Source organism: Poromitra crassiceps, assembly GCF_964638095.1.
Source record: "Poromitra crassiceps genome assembly, chromosome: 7".
Classification (NCBI taxonomy): domain Eukaryota; kingdom Metazoa; phylum Chordata; class Actinopteri; order Beryciformes; family Melamphaidae; genus Poromitra; species Poromitra crassiceps.
The window spans coordinates 58,694,815-58,717,081 of NC_139628.1; the positions used below are offsets into that span (position 1 = coordinate 58,694,815).

Genomic DNA, 22,267 nt, shown 5'->3' on the forward strand with positions numbered 1-22,267 from the left:
AAAATGATATATTTCTGGACAAACTTTCACCAATCTAATAGGCTATATTTTTCTAGCTGATGCATAGAACATTATTTTCACTTTGATCTTGCTATAGTGTAGCGTATTTACATGCTTGCAGTATTGAAACTGCAGTTAGATTGGTTTGAGAAGCATAATAATATGGAATAATAGCCTATAATGCAGACAGACAGGCTGGATGAAGGGAGGGGGGGGGGGGGGGCAGAGCGTTTGGCTTTCGTCTGGTTTTGCGGGATCACTGGAATTGGAGCTAAAAAGGCAAGCGTGCGATTCGTTTATTGCACTTATCCAATGAGCATGACGGTGCATAATTTTACGCCTAAAAGGCGTGGTTGTAATGCTTTGGGCTGCATCTAGCGCCAGCACGACGATATCAAGTGCGCCTTTCCACGCCCACTGCTTTGATCTGCGCCTGCCGCTCGGCCTAGAAACTGCGCCGATGCAACGATAGGGACCCCTGTCTCTGCCCTGGGGCATTGGGGGGATTATTCATCAGAGCAGATTACTCATCAGACCATTGGGACCAGAGGGGAAGAGCACCTCCTACTGGTCCTCCAACACCACTTCCAGCACCAGTCTTCCATCCAAGGAGTATCCTAGGCCAGACCTGCTTAGCTTCCCAAGGAAAGCCAGTAATGTAAAGCAGGAGCCACCAGCCACTGGTGCATCATACAAAAGTCACAAAACATTACAAACAATCTATTGCTATGCACACTGCAGTGATACTCTGGTTTAGTATATTTATTCACACATGAAATACTAACACACTAGGCTATTATATATGTGTGGTGATCTGCAGAAACCCTTCACATGGTGGAAATGTTTTAATTTTGTTGATATTTCCATAGATAAAGAAAGTCTCCCTTTATATAACTTTTTGAATGACTGAGATAGGTCTCTCAGATCAAAAGTTATGAGTATTTTAATCTGCTATGTGTCTAAAAGTAAAACATTTTGTTTTATGAAAATATAATTATTCACCATGATGTACTACGGAGATGGAAGTAACCGAATCACTCAAAATACCTGCAAATGGTTTGTGTATAACGGGATAAACAAATAAACCCCAAAAGACAAATTCAAACTTACATCTGAAAAGAAAACAAATAATCATTATTAACAGTTGAATGGGAGTGGGACAACAGCTGGTCACTGCTGCTTGGCTGTAGTGATCTGGCATTCAGGTGGACACGGAAGATAGTTCAGATGATCCTGAATCAGAAAAGAGAGACAGAAGAAAAAGTGTAAGTGTCATTCTCTTTCTACTGTTCAGTTAGTGTGTTTATGGACAGATGCTGCCCCCTGCCTGATTTTGGTGCTGTTTACATTTTGTTTGGCTGTGTCTGGGACGTTTTCAGGTGGAGGCACATCACTGATGATGTCACAGTGGATTAATGACATCACTGATGATGTCACCGTGGGATTTATGACATCACAGTGGGACAGAGAAACAGACAGAGCCCTATAGCTCCCATTTATATACTGATGTGAAACTATTAGAAAAAAACTTTAACCCCTGCGTTTCAATGGTTTTCTGGCACTCTCTCTCCCTATGCATTGTCAAGCTCACTCGACCACATAAAGACAGAACACAGCAAAACAATGTCGAACCACGGAAATACACACAGGGGGCTGCGTCTATCCACATAAACCCACTCCCACAGCATTGTGTGGCTCAAACTGATGTTTGTGAGGGGAAACTTTTCTATAAGGATACAAAAAAACACATTTTACTTAACCCTCATGAGGCGTTAATTAATACTACACCACTCTGGAGCCAGTTTATTGAGTGACCATTTTTGGTCAGTCAATATGTTAACAATTTTTTTTTGTGTTTGCCAAACCTTATACCCTCAGATGACATCATACTACCCAAATGTTTATTCATTTTCAGAATTTTAACCCTTTATAAGCCAGTTTGTCTTGATTATAAAAAAAAATGCTTTCTATTTGTTTCAGCTTTCCACAATTTCCCACAAAATACAATTCCCACCGAAAGTTTTTTGGGGGGATTAATGAAATAGTTGCATAGTATACCTTTAAAGTTTTCTCTGCAATCAAACTCCTAGCTGTGCTGGAAATATTTTTGATGTGATGCCACAATGTAGGCTACATTTGTCCAGTTAGCCAAGGGGTTAAGAAAAATACACCACAAAATAAAATGGCTCCAGAAATGATAAGGTAGATGACCAGAGTCTTAGGTTGGATTTAAACACTTACTCTTTGCTGCAGATGAAGTTGAACTTCTGATCATCAGGCAGACTGACCCACTGCCGCCCTCCTTTCTCCATGGCTGCAGCCGCCCCACAATCTCCGGTCCCGTTCCCCGGGGCCCAGTTCTGGTAGCAGCTCGCATTGTTACTAAGCCAGTACCAGAAGTCCAGAGTGCAGGTGTAATGCATTCCCAGCCACACGTAGGGAGTGTCGGCCATCTTGACTCTTTCTTGGACTAGATTCTGGATGTCAGGATCGTGGATGGAGACCAGGTTATAGTGTTTCTCTCTGCAGTAACGAAAGGCCTCATCCCAGGTCTTCTCCTCACGGATCAGCATCACTCTAGCTGTAGGGGAAGAAATTGTGAACTGGAGGTGATATTTTGTGCTGTTTCATGCCAAAAAAGTACAAGTAGCCTATTCAATGTCTGGGAGAATTGTATTCGTCAGATTCCTCTGCACTGCGCTGTGAAGTTCGGAGATTATGGTGCGCTCAAGTGCAGCGGGTATGTGCTTTTCAAAGCTCTTAGTGCAAAGTAATTGCGCGCATGCTGATGATAGGAGAATGCCATCTGCATTTAGCGCGGACACGCCTGGTTTGGCATGTGGCACGCCTATACCCCATGCATGTCCAGTACAATTATAACAGGCGTAGAGGTAATAGGCAGCAGGGAAAATACAAATGCGCTTGTGCACGCCCCAATTTGCATTGCATTGCGCGTAGAGTATTGACATGGTAGCGTTCCATCATTTGATTGACTTGGCTGGCAGCCTACCAGAGGAGAGTATAGGACAGAATGAGCCAATCACGTTCCTAGAGCAAGGGACTAAGAACTAGTGTCCTCTAGAGAGAGTGGCGTCAGCGGAGGACCAAAATGCGAGACTCATTAGCCAATGAACAGCCAGGAATGGGTCTTGCGCTACTTTTGCATGGTAAAATAAAGCTGATAATGTACAATTTGATTCAAGAAAAAAAAACATTCAAAGTACATCACAAACTGTCCATTTTGCTGCAACTCGAGTGCTGCTTAATCCAGGACCTTACTTCCTGGAACTCTTGAGAGTAAAAAACTGGTCCATTCGAGTGAATGGAGATGTCGCAACTCTTCTATCTACACAGCTCTGCTAAGAACCACAGGTGGGAGATAATAAATGCCTGGACTGATGCAGCCCTCAAGTTGGCTCGTTGTTTACCGTGAATACACATTCAAGTGGTCACGTTGTGAACATGCACAGTTGACTAGAAGCCACTGAGGCTAACAATTTAGCTACCCATAGCTAGCGAGCGGCTAACTACGTTAATGCAGGAAATGCAAAGGCATGAAGAAGCAAACAAGATGAGACTTTTGAGAATATGAACATGTTCCTCAGATATATTATAAAAATAACTATGAAAAGCTCTTCAGCTAAAATGTCGAAATTTTACTTTCCATCAATGTCCATGGGGTCCGCCATTTTGTGAAAACGTAAGACACGTCACAAGTCGTGAGCTTCGAAGCTTTCAGAAAAAAATCCACATAATATACCAAGTCGTGAATACCACATGAGGGGGCCATTCCAAAGCATGGAGATGTGCAGGTTAACGTCTTTGTGGACCAAACTCACCATCATAGCAGAAGAAGGGCTTCCTTTCATCACAATTGTTATGGTCCCATCTGCGATGAACCTGGGTCCTGGCACATCTGTCGTTGTTTCCCCTGATTTGTTCAGGGATGTTAAAATGCCAGTTTCTGAATGAGGATTTACTCCCATCCGACCACTTCCACGAGTCTCTGATCAGGCCGATCCAATAGCTAGCCGGTGTGTCACGACTGTTCATCTGATATATTAGGTCTGGGTTAGAAGTCTGATTTCCACTGATCAGGACAGTGTGGTGTTCTCTGCAGTAGTCCTGAGCCTGTTTCCAGGTCTTGTGGTGTTTGATCAAATGGAACGTGTTTGTTCCTGTGCAGAGAACAGAAGCTTGTTCACTTTGAAACATCCATATTACAACAAACCACAAACCACAAACAAACAAACTGTCAGATGGGATGAGATCATTTCACTTGTCTCCAATGCAGTTTGAGGGACTTTCTAGAAACACTTCTGTGTCGATATCTTGGACAGCTCCGCCACAGGCAGAATGTGGTACTCCCAGTAAATTAAACTTAATTCAAATTCAATCATCTGGATCAAAAGCCAATGAAATGATGTCACCGCCACAGATTTGTCTCACTCAAAGACTTTTATACTTATACTTAGAGATTGAATGACTTTTGTATATTGATATGTCTGTAGTGTAAGCTGATGTGACTTGGTGCCAACTCTCTCAACAGTTATACAGTACAGTATGACTTTAAGTAAATGTATGAAGAGATGAGGTGTATGTCATCCATGGGTGTGTTCTGATCGGCAGGTAGTTCCCTCCCCACTAATGTAGTCTACCTGCCAATCGGAACACAGCCTTAGACAGGATGCCAGGCTGAATGTACAGTTAGTTATTAATTACACCTACCATCAGAGCAGATGAACCATAGACGATATCTACATGGATTAGTACGCCAGCCTTCATTATTAGTTCTCATCGACACACAGTTCTTATAAACAGTGTGTTCTGGTTGACCACTTCTCCAGTCTGTCTCATTTTCATTGTACTCTGTCCCTGGCAGAGACCAGTGCCACTCCAGATGACCTGTTCTCTTCCACCTGAGCCCAAACCAGGCTGCATCACTCTTATAACCACCTGCAGATTCACTCAGCCTGTTCATGTCCTCCATGTTGTCTATGGTGGCCAGGTCAGTGTGCTTCTCTCTGCAGTAACTCTGAGCATCATCCCAGGTCTTACGCTCTCTAATAAAGTGATACTCCTGCTGTGGCTGACATGTGGAGGAGGAGCACTGACCTAAAACAGAGAAAACATCACAGTGTTGGAGTTAATAGCACAGGAATCACAAGTCACCTCTGTTGCTTGCACTATATCTGCCGAGGCCAATAGGGGTTTGAGTCACTTGAGTTTGGTCTATTTGGTCTGGTTCATTGGTGGATTGATTGATTGATTGATTGTTAAGGAGAGTGACAAAAGAGGAGGCACACACACACACACACACACACACACACACACACACACACACACACACACACACACACACACACACACACACACACACACACACACACACAAATGCAAGAACCTGTATTTGTGACTAATCCAAGGGGGTAGCTCATAGCTCCGTTAGTGAAGCCAATGCGGAAGTGTCTTAAACCTGCATTCTTTCAAGTGACCTGCAGGGGAGACTCCGCTTGCTGCAAGAAGAATTCTTCCATTTTATGACCTCAGTAAACACTTCAATGAGTTGGTCTCAATGGCTACTTTCAGGTCTTCTTCAATACAGCATGATGTTCATTTTGTCAATTATGGTCCCATTTAGAGTCAAACAGACGATAAGGCAGACTATGTTTTGGGGCGTGATTGACATGTCGCCTGTCCAGAGATCGCACAGCTCGCACGGACCAAGGCTGCGCTGTGGCTCTTCTTGTCCAAATTTACATGACTTCTGGCTCCAAATAACCAAGATGGGGACAGTGAAAATGCCAACCTCGAGGCTTAAACGGGAGTCCAAAAAACAATGGGTGACGTCATGGGAGCTATGTCCATATTTATTATACAGTCTAAACACACACTGTCTGTCCTCATCTGTGTGTGCACTATGTATGAATCTATCGAGGCCTATCATTGCTCTCGGATGAAAACTTCATGAATTAAATTTAGGTGAGATGAAAGTTTTAACTTAATTTGAAGGATCACATGGTCCAACTATGCAGAATATTGCTCACCTTTTTGATATCAATGACATCTAATTTTGGGTGGTTTCACACTGAGGAGCCAGGACCGAGCACACTTAGTCTGGAGCCGTTAGTGAGGCTTCGGGACCTGTGGGCGTGACCGCTGACGCTAGCTACTGGCTAGCTCATTTGCAAATGCAATGCAGCGCGATGTGAATTGGTTTGGCGATAGTTCATCATGTATAAACAATACACAAACTTGTATTTACATCTTGTAGTAGATCACAGAAACAAAAAACCAAACCATAGGATAAACGGTCTCCACATAATCCACTTGGCAAATGTTGAGATGTAACGTAATGGAGGTTAGCCTACTCTTCTTCAAATGTGTAATGTGAAAGCTGACCTGAACGAAAGCAATCGTTCCCAGTGTAAAAAAAACTCGAAAATGCATGGCCTTCAAAATAAAATGCAGAGCAAAATGTATGTGTTAGGGGAGGGACTCTTGCAAGCAAATTATTTATGAGACTGTCAATTTTTTTTTTTTTTTTTTTTTAACAGCATTTGAATCGATACAAAGAGTGTCTGTGGGTGTATACAACTTTACACTGTATTGATCTGTATTGATTGAGTTGTAAGTTAGTTAGCAGTAGCGGAGGGTACACCGGGGCAGAGGGTGCGCCCGCCCCGGGCCCACTCCACAGTGGGCCCCCATTAAAAAAAAAAAAAAAAATGCAGGCCAGGCCAGGCCACCGGGCATCGGCCCGATGTGCCTGATTATGCAGTCCGCGCCTGTCTGTGTGTGAGAGAGAGAGAGGGAGACAGGGGCAGACAGGGTGCTGTCTGTGACAGCCTGTCGCTGTCCATCTGCGGTGGTGCTGAACCGAGGGCTGTGCCTCGGTGCTGAAACATCTGAAGAGGCCTGGCTGGCAACGTGTGTTTTTCTTTTTCTTCTTCAGAACAAGCTTGTCTGTAAAGTGGCTTCACTGTAAGCTTTCTTGGACATAATATTACTTGGCTCAATGAGTGACAAATTGTGTTTTCGGATATAGGGGCCATCAGCTATTTTACAGTTGTGACTTAAAATTACCTTATTTAATAAAGTCAGTGGTGTGAGTGTGAGAGGAATTCAATCAATAGACAATAACATTGGTCTGTTTAAAATGAGATATTCCACTAAATATGGCTAAAACAGATTCAAACATGTAAAAAAGGCACATTTTTCTTCGCCGCCGCCCCCCTACAAGCTTCGCCCCCTCTGGGCTGATAGGGTCGCTCCGCCCCTGTTAGTTAGTAGTAAACATGTGGGTGAGAGAAAGTACTCCAGGAAGCCATAATGCAGCGCAACACAAATTATTACCAACATCTGTACATTACATAGATCAATGACATCTGCATTTACTGATCAAATATTTACGTGTTTCAGGACGGCTGCCAGGAGCTGCTCTTGCTGCAGCCGCACAATTCCTGGAATTGGACTTTGCATTTGTTCGGTCGGCAACAACGAAGAGAATCCCTTTGAGTGTAATATTGATCAAAAAGTAAATAAACATATTATGAGCATTGGCTATTTCATCACAAATTATTTCTTATAAACCTTATCATAGTCATTGACAAATGTTCAAAGAGGAACCCTATTATCTAATCATAGTCAACTTTAATTTACCTGCATCCTTGAGTCTTCGAAGGTCAGCATTCTGTTGGGCATTCTGATCGTTTAGTCTTCCAATGTCAGCATTCTGTTGGGCATTCTGATCGTTTAGTCTTCCAATGTCAGCATTCTGTTGGACAATCTGATTGTTGAATCTTCCAATGTCAGCATACTGTTGTGCATTCTGATTGTTTAGTCTTCCAATGTCAGCATACTGTTGTGCATTCTGATTGTTTAGTCTTCCAATGTCAGCATTCTGTTGTGCATTCTGATTGTTTAGTCTTCGAATGTCAGCATTCTGTTGTGCATTCTGATTCTTAAGTCTTCCAATGTCTTTCAAGACGTTGGTGAATTTGGTCTCTAAATCTTCTAATTTTACGTGGCTTTCATTTAGCCTTTTCTCTGCATCTTCAGTCCTGTTCAGCAGATTCTGTTGTGTAGCTTTAATTGTTGTCTGGGCTTGATCGAGACCTACAGTGTTTTTGTAGTTCACGCAAGCTTTTGGGCTCCTCATTTCCTCATCTTGCTCAGGGTCGATACTGCATTTGCGTTTGTGCTGTAGTTTGGTAGATGCAAATCCAAAGAAAACGAGTAGCAGAACAATCTTCATCATTTAGGTTCTCTCTGAAATGTTTGTCTGCTAAATTGTTGTTGCTGTGTAATTGGCTACTAATGATGAGGCAACGAATCCAGTGCAGTGATCTTAAGACGCAGCTCCTTTTATATTGCTGGATGGCTGATTCGTGTCACAGAGCAGGAACTGTCTTTGTTGTTCAACTTGCTGCTTCACTTGACATGCAACTGATTAGACATTTAGAATGAGGAACTGTTCTCAGTAGACCAATGGAATTTTTAAGACACACCACACAGTCTGATTAAGTAAACTAAATATCTTCAAAGTATGAGTACCTACATGAAACAAAAACACACCGTCACTGATAGGGAACTGGTTTCCTTCAAGTGGTTCACTGTTTACCTTTTGGCTGTGGAATTTCATTCTCTATCAGTCACTTAGCCTCTTTTTAGGCCATTTCATCTAGCCTCCAACCCATTTCCCTCCCTAGAATAGATTATTTACTGCTATGCTCTATAGAGTCTATAGTATAGAGCAGGGGTGCACAATGTTTTTACACCTCACACAAGCTGGGTTTCCAGCCAAAGGTATCGCAACTTTTAATCAAATTTTCAGAAAGTCGGGAAAAGGAAATGCGATATTTTGCACGTTTTCACCCACTACCGTTATGCTTAATATCAGGAATGGTGAAGAGGAGGGGAAATTCATTGACACATTGCCAGAAGCCAGTCAAACCCTAAAATGAGGGAAATTCTCTGAATAAACGTGAGGTAAGAGAAAACATCCTAACCTGATATTCAGACTAAAGTGGAGGAAATCATGATGTGGAATGCTTGGTGATGGAGAGCGCACTGCTGTAACCCTAACCCTCTGCTAACGTTACACGTGCGTATACCGTTGTTACTTAATGGTTCTTGATTATACAGAGGTACATAAAATGCATTATCAGATGCCACTCTTCAATTCTGGATGTGAGTCACCTGTTATCCCGCTGTCTTCCTCCGTTAAAACGGCATGTTTTTGAATGGAGTTTGGTTAATTTGCTAAAGCTGTTTCCACTGCATTTATCGCATTTCCTTTTATCAGTACACCGTACTTTTCCGCCTCCCTCAAGCGTGAAAACTCTTTTGCGATATTTTGAGGTTTTATCAAATTTTCTGGTGTTTCCACTCAGAATTTTAATGCTCATAATGCTCATTAAAAACAGGCGAGGTCATAATTCTTTCAGGGAAGTTGACTGATGCTCATCAGACATGACGTTCGCTATGGAATGCCTGCCCTGCATTCCTACTGTTCAGTATGTGACAACAACAACAGAAACATGCTGACTGGCTGAATGTGACACATTGACACCACAAAGTTACACTCATGCAAAAATGATTTGGAAATCTACCGATCTCTTGATCTACTGGTTGGTTGGGCACCACTGGCATGTTTTCAGTGATGCCATGGACACACACACATGCACACACACACACACACACGCATGCACGCACGCACGCACGCACGCGCGCACACACACACACACACACACACACACACACACACACACACTGTGGAGTCTCGTCAGCCTACCCCCTGACAGGTGAGAGCAGGAGGACAGCCAGCCACCACAGTGACGTCAGAGCAGGGGGATCCCAACAGAAACGCTGTCTGGGACGCGTCATCACGGATAGGTACTTCCCCAATTATGTCCTGAATCAGTGGGACCGATAGCAGCCGGGCGCTGTTAGGAACAGAGCGCCCGGCTGGAACAGATCCCCAATCAGTGGCCCTAGAAAAACAGACGCCGCTCTGAAGCTCACTGTGTGGCCGGTTTTCCTCCAGGAGGAAGCGCTCCTTGCTGTCGGGCGGTAAGTCAGATTTCCACTCCTCTCCCTAAACATTCTCGTGTCATAAAATGATGTTGCCTGACAGACCCTCTCTCCTCTCGTCCACAGGCACGTTACTGGAGCACTTAAACGAGGAACGGAGCCCTGGCTACGTGGTGGGGAGCAAACCCCCTCACTGGCCCCAGGCTAACCCAGCCTACTTTAGTTATATATATTTCATGGACATACCCCGATAAGGGAAGAGTTTTCATTTTGGTGAATAAAACAACGCTCCGGCGTTTAAAACTGTTTTCTGTGTCTTGGATTGAATCAGAGTTGCCACAAGTGGTGGAGAATGCAGGCACTCTGATTCAACGCCAACCGCACGCACCATGGAGCAAGCACAGGCTCTGGTGGCCCTAATCCAAAGCCAAACTGACCTACAGCAGGCAGTACACGAACTGATAAAAAAAATAGAGAAAGACGGCTCGACTTCCCGGGCTCCAGGAGATGTCCTCACTAAGCAGACCCCCGACGATGATATCGAGGCATACATGGAGCTCTTCGAAAGAACGGCGGTGCGAGAGGGATGGCCCGCAGCCCACTGGGGAGGCATCATCGCGCCCTTCCTCACGGGCCAGGCACAGAGGGTTTGCCGGGACATGTCCATGGGAGAGGCCCGCGACTTTGTGAAGCTGCGCACCGCCATCCTCGCCAGTTACGGCTACAGCCTTCCTGCTCGCGCCCAACGGTACCATGGCTGGAGGTACACCCCGGACCAACCGCCCCGCTCCCAAGTCGCCGATTTGCTGAGGCTCACCCAGAGTTGGCTCACCTCCACCGGGGAGCCCCCGTGGATAGAACGCCTCGTAATAGACAGATGTATCCGCTCCTTGCCGCCCGACGCCCGAAAATATGCTGCCCAGGTGAGCCCCTCATCGCTGAACGCATTGGTGGCCTTGCTAGAGAACCACCAAGTCAGCGCCGACATGATGCGCCACACGCAGAACGAGCCCCTCCGAAAGCCCGCCATAGCCGACAGACCCAGCCGAGACAGCCGACGCCGGCCACCGCCGCTACAGCCCCCGACCCAGAGGGACCCTCGTGCCCAGGCCGACCGAGTGAGTCGGCAGCTGAGGAGGTGCTATGTCTGCGGACAAGAGGACCACCTCTCCTGGTCCTGCCCCGACCGGGATGTGTCGATGCCTTCCGCCGCCGGAGACGAACCACGGCCCTCCCTCCACACCGGAGGAGCCCCTCGCCAGCAGGCGACACTGCCGGTCCGGGTGGGCCGCATCGACACCCACGCCCTCCTAGACTCCGGTAGGGTGGTGACGCTCGTGCGGACTGACCTCGTGGAGGTCCTCACTACAGAGACAATGCCGGTGACGTGCGTCCACGGGGACGGGAAGAGCTATCCGGTCAGTTATATACGGGTCCAGACCCCGAAAGGCGACGTAAAAGTAGCCGCCGGCGTGGTGCCCAACCTCCCGGTCCCGCTCCTGATAGGCACCGACTGCCCCCTATTCAGCCGGTACTGGAGTCACGGTCGTCGGCCGGAGAAGCCCCGACGAGAGAAACCGAGGGGAAAAAAGATGGCCCGGCCGCGCCTGGCCTGCCCAGCCTTCCGGCCGGGATCAGACGGACCGCAGTCCGAAACATCAGCCGCGGAAGACGGTCCAACCCGGCCAGCCGAGTCGGACACGCCTCCTCTCGACGAGGACCCTTTCGCGGAGTTTCCGCTCCCGGACGACCCTGGACCTCCGGGCCGCGGAGAGTTTGCCTCGGCCCAGTGGGCCGATCCGAATTTGGAAGCCGGCCACCGCGCCGTCGCTGGCATCGATGGCCAGCACTGTTCCGGGGTGAGACAAAACTTTCCACAGTTTATTGTTAAACATGGGTTGTTGTATCGAGTCGCCAAAACTCCGGGGGGGGATTTAATAGAACAATTGTTAGTACCAAAAACATACGTATCCAGAGTGTTGTATTTGGCCCACACTCACCAACTGGGGGCCCACTTAGGGGTCCAAAAAACGTATGATAGAGTGCTACGCAGATTCTATTGGCCAGGCATAAAGAAAGCCATTGAACTGTTCTGTCGTTGTTGTGGCGAGTGCCAGAAAACGGCACCCCGGCCAATGTACCGGAACCCACTGATTCCACTGCCAATCATCGAGGTCCCGTTCTCCAGGCTGGCCATGGATATCGTGAGGCCTCTCCCGAAGTCCAGCCGAGGACACCGATACATACTGGTAATAGTGGATTATGCTACTCGTTACCCTGAGGCAATACCTTTACGCACCGCTAATGCCAAAAATGTCGCTCGAGAACTGTTCCTGCTATTTAGCAGAGTGGGAATAGCGGAGCAGGTACTCACAGACCAAGGGTCCTGTTTTATGTCCAGAGTAATGACGGCGTTATACAAATGGCTGAAAATCACCCGTATCAGAACTTCTGTTTATCACCCCCAGACCGATGGACTTGTCGAGAGATTCAACCAAACCCTGAAAAAGATGCTAAAAAAGCTGATTGACGTGGACGGAAAAGATTGGGACCAACTCCTCCCATACGTGCTGTTCGCCATATGGGAGGTGCCACAGGCCTCCACCGGATACTCACCGTTCAAACTCCTCTACGGCCGAAACCCCCGTGGCCTACTCGACCTGGCCAAGGAGGCCTGGGAAAGCCAGCCCTCCCCCCTCCGGAATGTTATCGAACATGTGGAGCGGCTCCAGGAGAGAGCCAAAAAGGTCTGGCCACTGGTACGGAGTCACATGGAGGAAGCCCAGGCAGCCCAGGCGCGCACCTATAACAGGGGAGCCAAACCCCGGCAGTTCCAGGTAGGAGAGAAGGTCCTGGTGCTGGTGCCCAGCCATGACTGCAAATTCCTGGCAAAATGGCAGGGACCATTTGAAGTAACCGAGAAGGTCGGGCCAGTGAATTACCGGGTCTGTCAGCCGGGGAGGAGGAAAGGCCACCAGATATACCACATAAACATTCTGAAGCCATGGCACGACGCCGAGAGACCCGGCCCCCTAGCCCTCCTCACCCACGCACAACCCAGGCCACCGCAGACGATCCCCGTGGACATCGGACAGGACCTGGGGCCAGAGCAACTACAAGATCTCAAGGAACTCCTAGGAAGGAGTCATGATGTTTTCTCCGAGCTGCCAGGACGGACACACGCTATCCAACACGACATTGAGACGACGCCGGGAAAAGTGGTGCGACAGCGGCCCTACCGCATCCCCGAGGCCCGGAGAGAAGCCATCCGGGGCGAAGTGAAGAAAATGCTCGAGTTGGGCGTAATAGAAGAGTCCCACAGCCCCTGGTCCAGCCCCATTGTCATTGTGCCGAAGCCAGACGGGACGCTTCGGTTTTGCAATGATTTTAGAAAACTGAATGAAATATCCACTTTTGACGCATACCCGATGCCAAGGGTAGATGAATTAATCGAGCGGCTGGGGCCCGCTCGATTCGTGAGCACCCTGGACCTCACCAAAGGCTATTGGCAGGTACCCCTAACCAGACGGGCGAGAGCCAAAACCGCATTCGCGACCCCCGACGGCCTATTTCAATACCGCGTCCTCCCCTTTGGAGTACACGGCGCCCCGGCCACATTTCAGCGACTGATGGACAGAGTCCTCCGGCCCCATCGCGCTTATGCGGCGGCATATCTAGACGATATCGTCATACACAGCAGCAGCTGGGAGCAGCACATGACACAGCTGGAAGCGGTGCTGGGAGCCCTCCGCCGAGCCGGACTCACCGCCAACGCCAAGAAATGTAAATTGGCATGGACAGAGACAAACTACCTGGGATACACCATAGGCCGGGGGTGCGTAAAACCCCAAATAACCAAAGTGGAGAGGATACAAAATTGGCCCCAGCCCAGGACGAAAAAACAAGTAAAATCCTTACTGGGCCTGATTGCATATTATTTAAAATTTGTAAAAATTTTTGCCACCATAGCAGCCCCGTTGTATGACTTAACGCGCCAGAAGCTGCCCCACCATGTCAAATGGACGGAGGAAACAAACGCCGCATTCTGTGCCCTAAAGGAGGCGCTCTGCCGAGAGCCGGTGCTGATAACCCCAGACTTCGCTAAGCCATTCATCCTACACACAGACGCCTCAGGAACAGGAATAGGAGCAGTGCTGGCGCAGGTAATAGATGGGGATGAACACCCCGTTACCTTTATAAGTAGAAAATTGCTTAAACATGAGAGAAACTACTCAACCGTAGAGAAGGAATGCCTGGCGGTGAAGTGGGCCATTCACTACCTACGCTACTACCTATGGGGCAGGGTATTCACCCTCATCACGGACCACGCCCCCCTAAAATGGATGGCGACGAACAAGGATAAAAATGAGCGGGTAACGCGGTGGTTCTTGGAACTTCAGAACTATAAGTTCAAAGTGGAACACAAACCAGGAAGAGAGATACCACACGCAGACGCCATGTCACGCCGAGATGAAGCAGGGGAAAGTGAAGCTCCCCGCACTGGCAGCGAGCTTAGGGGGAGGATGTGTGGAGTCTCGTCAGCCTACCCCCTGACAGGTGAGAGCAGGAGGACAGCCAGCCACCACAGTGACGTCAGAGCAGGGGGATCCCAACAGAAACGCTGTCTGGGACGCGTCATCACGGATAGGTACTTCCCCAATTATGTCCTGAATCAGTGGGACCGATAGCAGCCGGGCGCTGTTAGGAACAGAGCGCCCGGCTGGAACAGATCCCCAATCAGTGGCCCTAGAAAAACAGACGCCGCTCTGAAGCTCACTGTGTGGCCGGTTTTCCTCCAGGAGGAAGCGCTCCTTGCTAGGGGTGTCACGATACACTCAGTTCACGATACGATACGTATCACGATACTGGGTTCACGATAACGATACGATACGATACGATTTTAACAATATTTTTTAAAACTTGAATAATGACAATATATGACTGGAAAAGTAGTATTTTATTTGAAATGCACAAATACAAAACATGCTGTTGTGGGAAATTGTTATTACAATAACAACTAGAAAAAACATGAGATTGGAGATAAGGCTTATCTTGAAATAGAATGAGTTACACCGTCACTTAGATTTACTTTGAACTAAAAGGTTTCTCAGCAGTATAAATTCTCATTATGCATCTTCAGTTTTTCTTCAAACTCAAACAACAAGACTTTTCTTAATCTATTTTTTATGCATCTTCAGTTTTTCCTGTCAAGTAAACAGTTTTGCCAGAAACTCAATTGAATGGTTTCTCTCCTGTATAACTTCTCGTGTCTCTTCAGAGACTTGTTCAACTGAAATACTTTCCACACATTGAACTTCAACAAACAAAGACGTTTCTTAGTCTATTTAAAAAAAAAAAAAAAAAAAAAAAAAAAAAAAAAAAAAAATTGCGATATGAGATTTCATCTCAACGATACATATCGTGACGTTTTACTATCGCGAAATTTCGTGGGACGATATATTGTGACACCCCTACTCCTTGCTGTCGGGCGGTAAGTCAGATTTCCACTCCTCTCCCTAAACATTCTCGTGTCATAAAATGATGTTGCCTGACAGACCCTCTCTCCTCTCGTCCACAGGCACGTTACTGGAGCACTTAAACGAGGAACGGAGCCCTGGCTACGTGGTGGGGAGCAAACCCCCTCACTGGCCCCAGGCTAACCCAGCCTACTTTAGTTATATATATTTCATGGACATACCCCGATAAGGGAAGAGTTTTCATTTTGGTGAATAAAACAACGCTCCGGCGTTTAAAACTGTTTTCTGTGTCTTGGATTGAATCAGAGTTGCCACAACACACACACACACACACACACACACACACACAGGCACACATGCACGCACGCACACACACACACACACACACACACACACACACACACACACACACACACACACACACACACACACAAACAGAAGAAAACATTCTTATAATGATAACTAGAAATCTTGCACGCACTCAAATTTTGTGCGACGCTGAACCATGACCGCACTTTTTTGTATTTTGTCTGGTTTTGTCTTGTTTTGTTTTGTTTGTTTGTTTTTTGGGGGGGTTGTGACTACACTTATGCCACCTAATCCACATCATCAGTGGGTATGACATCACTTGACGATTGTGGTGCATGAAATGACATCATCAGTGGTTATGGCATCATCCTTAACTCATTGAGTGCCAGCCACTTTTGGAGAACGGACGCTCCCAGTGCCAGAGTTTCAGAGCGTTTTCAGTGATTTCTCGAGGCCCACAGAATATTGTGTGATATTACTATGTAAACACTGAACACGCACAAAGAACGATGAGACTCTATTCTATCATCTGCAAAAAAAAGTTTATTGATCCCATTTTCCGTTCTTTAGTTATGAGCCGGAGAAGATAGCTTGATTCATCCAAAAACAGCAATTTTTTTCTAGAAGCTGAGATAATTGGCCTTTTGTGAAATTAAACATTTCAAGCACACACTGACTCTGAAGCTAATCTTTTCTAATGTAGTCACACCTCAAAAATAATTTCCTTCAATAAAACAGTTTAGGCCAGGGAATTTTGTTTGGCAGAATAATATTTTTAGCTACAACCAGCAGCGCTGGCCCCTGCGTGCGCTGCTGGTTGCAGCTTCTTGCTGGTCTTGATTTGCTGCTGGTGGGCATCGGATATTCTGGCTTGCGTTTGTCAATCCTGTCCTGCTGCCTGGGTCTGTCTGGGTGTTGCGTGCTGCTCTGCGTGCCCCCCCCCCCCCCCCGCCCCGCCCCGCCCCGCCCCGCCTCGCCTCAACTGCACACTCCTCCTCCTGTCTGTGGTGGCTCTCTGCTGAGTTTGCTGTGCGCACAGTGAAGGGTGCAGCTTTTTTACAGCGTTCCGCGTGTGTTTGTCACCGGCAACAATGCTTCCAGTTGAGAATAATAACTCCACGGTGTGGATGTGCGGATGTGCTGTCGCAACCGACACAGAGCGGCTCAATTGTGGGAGCAGATTGGCTGCTGCAGGCACAGCTGCAGTAACGTGCTTCAGCATATCGATGCATACGGATGCGATGCGATTTCCGTTTCCATAACGACTTCTTCTTTGTTTTTTCCTTGCCTTTCTGTTATGTGGAGAGCACTGTCGCCACCTAAGGGTTCTGTAAAATAGGTTATAGACCTCCAATAGCTACAATAGTTGTACCAGAGATGTATCAGGGATTGATCCACGTCCCACCGTCAAAAAACGCAATTGACGACAACCGTCGTCATTGGCACTCTACGTCAGTATTTGAATTGACGACAGCTGTCGTCATTGGCATTCAATGAGTTAACATCGCTCAGTGTTTTCAAGTTGACCCTTGCACCGCTGCACGCTAACCTCATCTCTGTAGAAAGACTATTTCCACTCTAGACACCAGTTATGAAAATGTTTCACACAAGATGTGTAGTCAAGCCAGAAACAAGAGAGGACCCTGACCAATATGGTTTATTTAATTGTTTAATCAGCATCAGATAAATCAATGTATTGGTTACATAGGAATTCAAACATTAATGATTCAGAATTGTGATGTTACATGAATAATAATGATAATTGATTGGATTTCAAGACACTCAAAGCGCTTCAAATATCAGGGAAGGGAGGGGGAAGGAACTCAACTCATCCACCACCGATGTGTAGCACCCACCTGGGTGATATAATATAAGCTATAATGGTGGAGAGTTGGGGTCTGAATGTGCCAATTAAGTAACAAGGAATGATTAGGTGGCCAAGATTGAAGGAAGGCCTGTGTGGGAATTTAACCAGGGCACCGGGGTTACACCCCTACTCTCGCAAAGAGTGCCGATGGGATCTTTAATTATCACACAGAGAGTCATGACCTCAGTTTAACGTCTCATCCGAAGGACGGTGCTCACTCACAGGACAGAGTCCCTGTCTCTGCCCTGGGGCATTGGGGAGATTATTCATCAAATCAGATTATTCAGCAGACCAAAGGGGAAGAGCAACTCCTACTGGTCCTCCAACACCACTTCCAGCACCAGTCTCCCATCCAAGGAGTATCCTGGCCCGACCTGCTTAGCTTCCCAAGGAAAGCCAGTAATGTAAAGCAGGAGCCACCAGCCACTGGTGCAGACAACCATCAACATTAAAACCATCATAAAAACGTCACAAAACATTATAAACAAGTGATAGATCTATTGCTATGCACACTGCAGTGATACTCTGGTTTAGTATATTTATTCACACATGAAATACTAACACACTAGGCTATTATACAGTATTTATGTGTGGTGATCTGCAGAAACCCTTCACAAATTGGTGGAAATTTTACATTTTAATTTGTTGATATTTCCATAGATAAAGAAAGTCTCCCAATATATAACTTTTTGAATGACTGAGATAGGTCTCTCAGATCAAAAGTTATGAGTATTTTAATCTGCTATGTGTCTAAAAGTAAAACATTTTGTTTTATGAAAATATAATTATTCACCATGATCAAATCACGTGAACCAAATCACTCAAATTACCTGCACCTATTACACCTATATGTGTGTATAACGGGATAAACAAATGAACCCCAAAAGACAAATTCAAACTTACATCTGAAAAGAAAACAAATAATCATTATTAACAGTTGAATGGGAGTGGGACAACAGCTGGTTACTGCTGCTTGGCTGTAGTGATCTGGCATGCAGGTGGACACGGAAGATAGTTCAGATGATCCTGAATCAGAAAAGAGAGACAGAAGAAAAAGTGTAAGTGTCATTCTCTTTCTACTGTTCAGTTAGTGTGTTTATGGACAGATGCTGCCCCCTGCCTGATTTTGGTGCTGTTTACATTTGTTTGGCTGTGTCCGGGACGTTTTCAGGTGGAGGCACATCACTGATGATGTCACAGTGGATTTATGACATCACTGATGATGTCACCGTGGGATTTATGACATCACAGTGGGACAGAGAAACAGAGAAACAGACAGAGCCCTAGCTCCCATTTATATACTGATGTGAAACTATTAGAAAAAAACTTTAATCCCTGCTTTTCAATGGTTTTCTGGCACTCTCTCTCTCCCTATGCATTGTCAAGCTCACTCGACCACATAAAGACAGAACACAGAAAAACAATGTCGAACCACGGAAATACACACAGGGGGCTGCGTCTATCCACATAAACCCACTGCCACAGCATTGTGTGGCTCAAACTGATGTTTGTGAGGGGAAACTTTTCTATAAGGATACAAAAAAAACATTTTACTTAATGAAAAAGTTGCATAGTATACCTTTAAAGTTTTCTCTGCAATCAAACTCCTAGCTGTGCTGGAAATATTTTGATGTGATGCCACATTGTAGGCTACATTTGTCCAGTTAGCAAAGGGCTTAAGAAAAATACACCACAAAACAAAATGGCTCCAGAAATGATAAGGTAGATCACCAGAGTTTTAGGTTGGATTTAAACACTTACCCTTTGCTGCAGATGAAGTTGAACTTCTGATCATCAGGCAGACTGACCCACTGCCCTCCTCCTTTCTCCATGGCTGCAGCCACCCCACAAACTTCGGTCCTGTTCCCCGGGGCCCAGTTCTGGTAGGAGATTGTGTTGTTACTGTCCCAGTACCAGAAGTCCAGAGTGCAGGTGTAGTGCATTCCCAGCCACACATGGGGAGTGTCGGCCATCTTGACTGTTTCTTGGACTAGATTCTGGATAACAGAATCGTGGATGGAGACCAGGTTATAGTGTTTCTCTCTGCAGTAACGAAAGGCCTCATCCCAGGTCTTCTTCTCACGGATCAGCATCACTCTAGCTGTAGTGGAAGAAATTGTGAACTGCAGGCGATATTTTGTGCTGTTGTTCAATGTCTTTGTCTGTCTATGTCTGACCATTTCCATGCCAAAAAAGTACAAGTAGCCTATTCAATGTCTGGCAGAATTGTATTCGTCAGATCCTCTTTTGTACTACTGAAGACTAAACACTGAATTTGAAAAAAGCAATGTCTTTCTATATTTCAAAAACATTTGCAAAAGCTCAAATCCTACATTTACTCAGCAAGTTACAGGGCCAAAATAAGAAAGACCAACAGAATTAGCTTTAGGCTATTTTTACAACTTGTTAGCCTGCTAAACCAGCTAGATCACGTGAACTCACCTTCTGTTTCATTCTGCGTTAACCCATTATACACGCAAATGCTGCATCAGGTATCAATGGGTTAATGTGATCTGGATGGTTTAGGCTAACAACTTGTAGCAAGTGTATACATGTAACTTGAAGTGCAGTTTACCGGTAACTCACATCTATATGTGTACCGATATATTTCCTCATCGGACCGATACCGATTGTCAATATATCGTGCATCCCTAGCTAATATATCAGCAAACTGATTATATCACATAATGTCTTGTACATGTAATGACACCCAAAACATGTCCAGAAACCTCAATCAACCGTGGGATTGACTGGATGAATCCACAATTGAATGAAATACAAAACAAATGGAGTAATTCAATGTTTCAGTCTATCAGCCAATCTCAAAACTAGTTTTGGAAAAGAAAGAAAGAAAATCTTCTTGTCACGTGGGTGAAAGAGTGTATCAGTAGAGGACTGACATGGTGGCCTGCGATGAATTGACTGACTTGGCTGGCAGCCTACCAGAGGAGAGTCTAGGACAGAATGAGCCAATCACGTTCCTAGAGTGATGGACTAAGAACCACTGGTGGGAGATAATAAATGCCTGGACTGATGCAGCCTTCTAGTCGGTGTTTACATACTACATACATACAACTACATACAACATACATGAATACCACGTGAGGCCATTCCAGTGGATTTATGTTGTATTCACGGTAAACACGAGCCGACTTGAAGGCAGCATGAGACGTTGAGATGACAGACTGACGAGCACGAGTCCAGAGACGGAGCGGCTGAGTTGGGAAGCGGTGTTGAGAAATTCAACTGGGAAGTTGGACTGTTCCCAGCAGCCCGCTACTCTGACAGGGGCAAAGCATAGAGATGTGCTGGTTAACGTCTTTTTGGACCAAACTCACCATCATAGCAGAAGAAGGGCTTCTTTTCATTACATTTGAAACGTCTCCATGTGCCATGAGGCCAGGCCCTGCCACATCTGTCGTGGTCTCCCACAAAATGTTCAGTCGTCTTTCGATTCCAGTATCTGAATGAAGATTTGCTCCCATCTGACCACTTCCAGGAGTCTCTGAACAGGCCGATCCAATAGTTAGCTGGACCATGACGGTTCATCTCATCTATTAGCGTTTGGTCAGAAGTCTGAGTCCCACTGATCAGGTCTGTGTGGTGTTCTCTGCAGTAGTCCTGAGCCTTTCTCCAGGTCTTTTTCTCTTTGATCAAATGGAAGTTGTCGGTGTTTGTTCCTGTGCAGAGAACAGACCTTGTTCACTTTGAAACATCCATATTACAAAACCACAAACCACAAACCACAAACAAACAAACTGTCAGATGGGATGAGATCATTTCACTTGTCTCCAATGCAGTTTGAGTTCTAGAAACACTTCTGTGTCGATATCTTGGACAGCTCCGCCACAGGCAGAATGTGGTACTCCCAGTAAATTAAACGTAATTCAAATTCAATCATCTGGATCAAAAACCAATGAAATGATGTCACCGCCACAGATTTGTCTCACTCAAAGACTTTTATACTTATACTTAAAGATTGAATGACTTTCGTATATTGATATGTTTGTAGTGTAAGCTCATGTGACTTGGTGCCAACTCTCTCAACAGTTATACAGTACGGTATGACTTTAAGTAAATGTATGAAGAGATGCATATGTCATCCATATGTCATCAATAGAGCGGGTGCGTTCTGATCGGCAGGTATAGTTCCCTGCCCAGCAATGTGGGCTGCAGGCTGGCTGTGCACCCGATCTGGTAATTATCACCCCATTCAATCTGTGTTGCAGCGTCTTATCACTCCATTCATATCGGTCAGCGATTCGTCATCAGCCATAGGTCTACATTTCATGTGTAAATCATATTTTAATGCTTTTTGTTATTTATTCCTAACCCTAAACCTAAAGCTAACCCTAAACCTAATCCTAACCCTAACCCCTAAACCCCTAACCCTAAACCCATAACCCTAAGTTGTTTTATTTGTCTAAATATAAAGTTGTGTGATAACAGCCATTCCCAACTACTAGCAGGCCAGTAGGTCATTATCAGCGATAGGAATGGGGCTGATGACAAGCCTTCGAACATCCTGTGCAGTCCACTTCACTGGGAATTACCTGCCGATCGGAACGCACCCTTACAG

The 22,267-nt window shown here is 45.9% G+C and overlaps 1 protein-coding gene across 1 annotated transcript in view; it reads right to left on the reverse strand.

The window, feature by feature from the left end:
- Positions 1–291: 291 nt before the first annotated feature.
- LOC310779744 (uncharacterized protein) overlaps positions 292–22,267 on the reverse strand; it is a 46,099-nt gene continuing 24,123 nt past the window's right edge. Inside the window, exons 12-20 of the mRNA XM_083640237.1 lie at positions 21,027–21,368; positions 19,450–19,789; positions 19,166–19,214; positions 7,663–8,251; positions 7,414–7,512; positions 4,729–5,115; positions 3,840–4,178; positions 2,242–2,581; positions 292–1,233 (exon numbers count right to left, since the gene is read on the reverse strand). Coding sequence (XP_083496363.1) covers positions 1,224–1,233; positions 2,242–2,581; positions 3,840–4,178; positions 4,729–5,115; positions 7,414–7,512; positions 7,663–8,251; positions 19,166–19,214; positions 19,450–19,789; positions 21,027–21,368 — 2,495 coding nt within the window. The 3' untranslated portion in view covers positions 292–1,223. The remainder of the gene's footprint in view (positions 1,234–2,241; positions 2,582–3,839; positions 4,179–4,728; positions 5,116–7,413; positions 7,513–7,662; positions 8,252–19,165; positions 19,215–19,449; positions 19,790–21,026; positions 21,369–22,267) is intronic.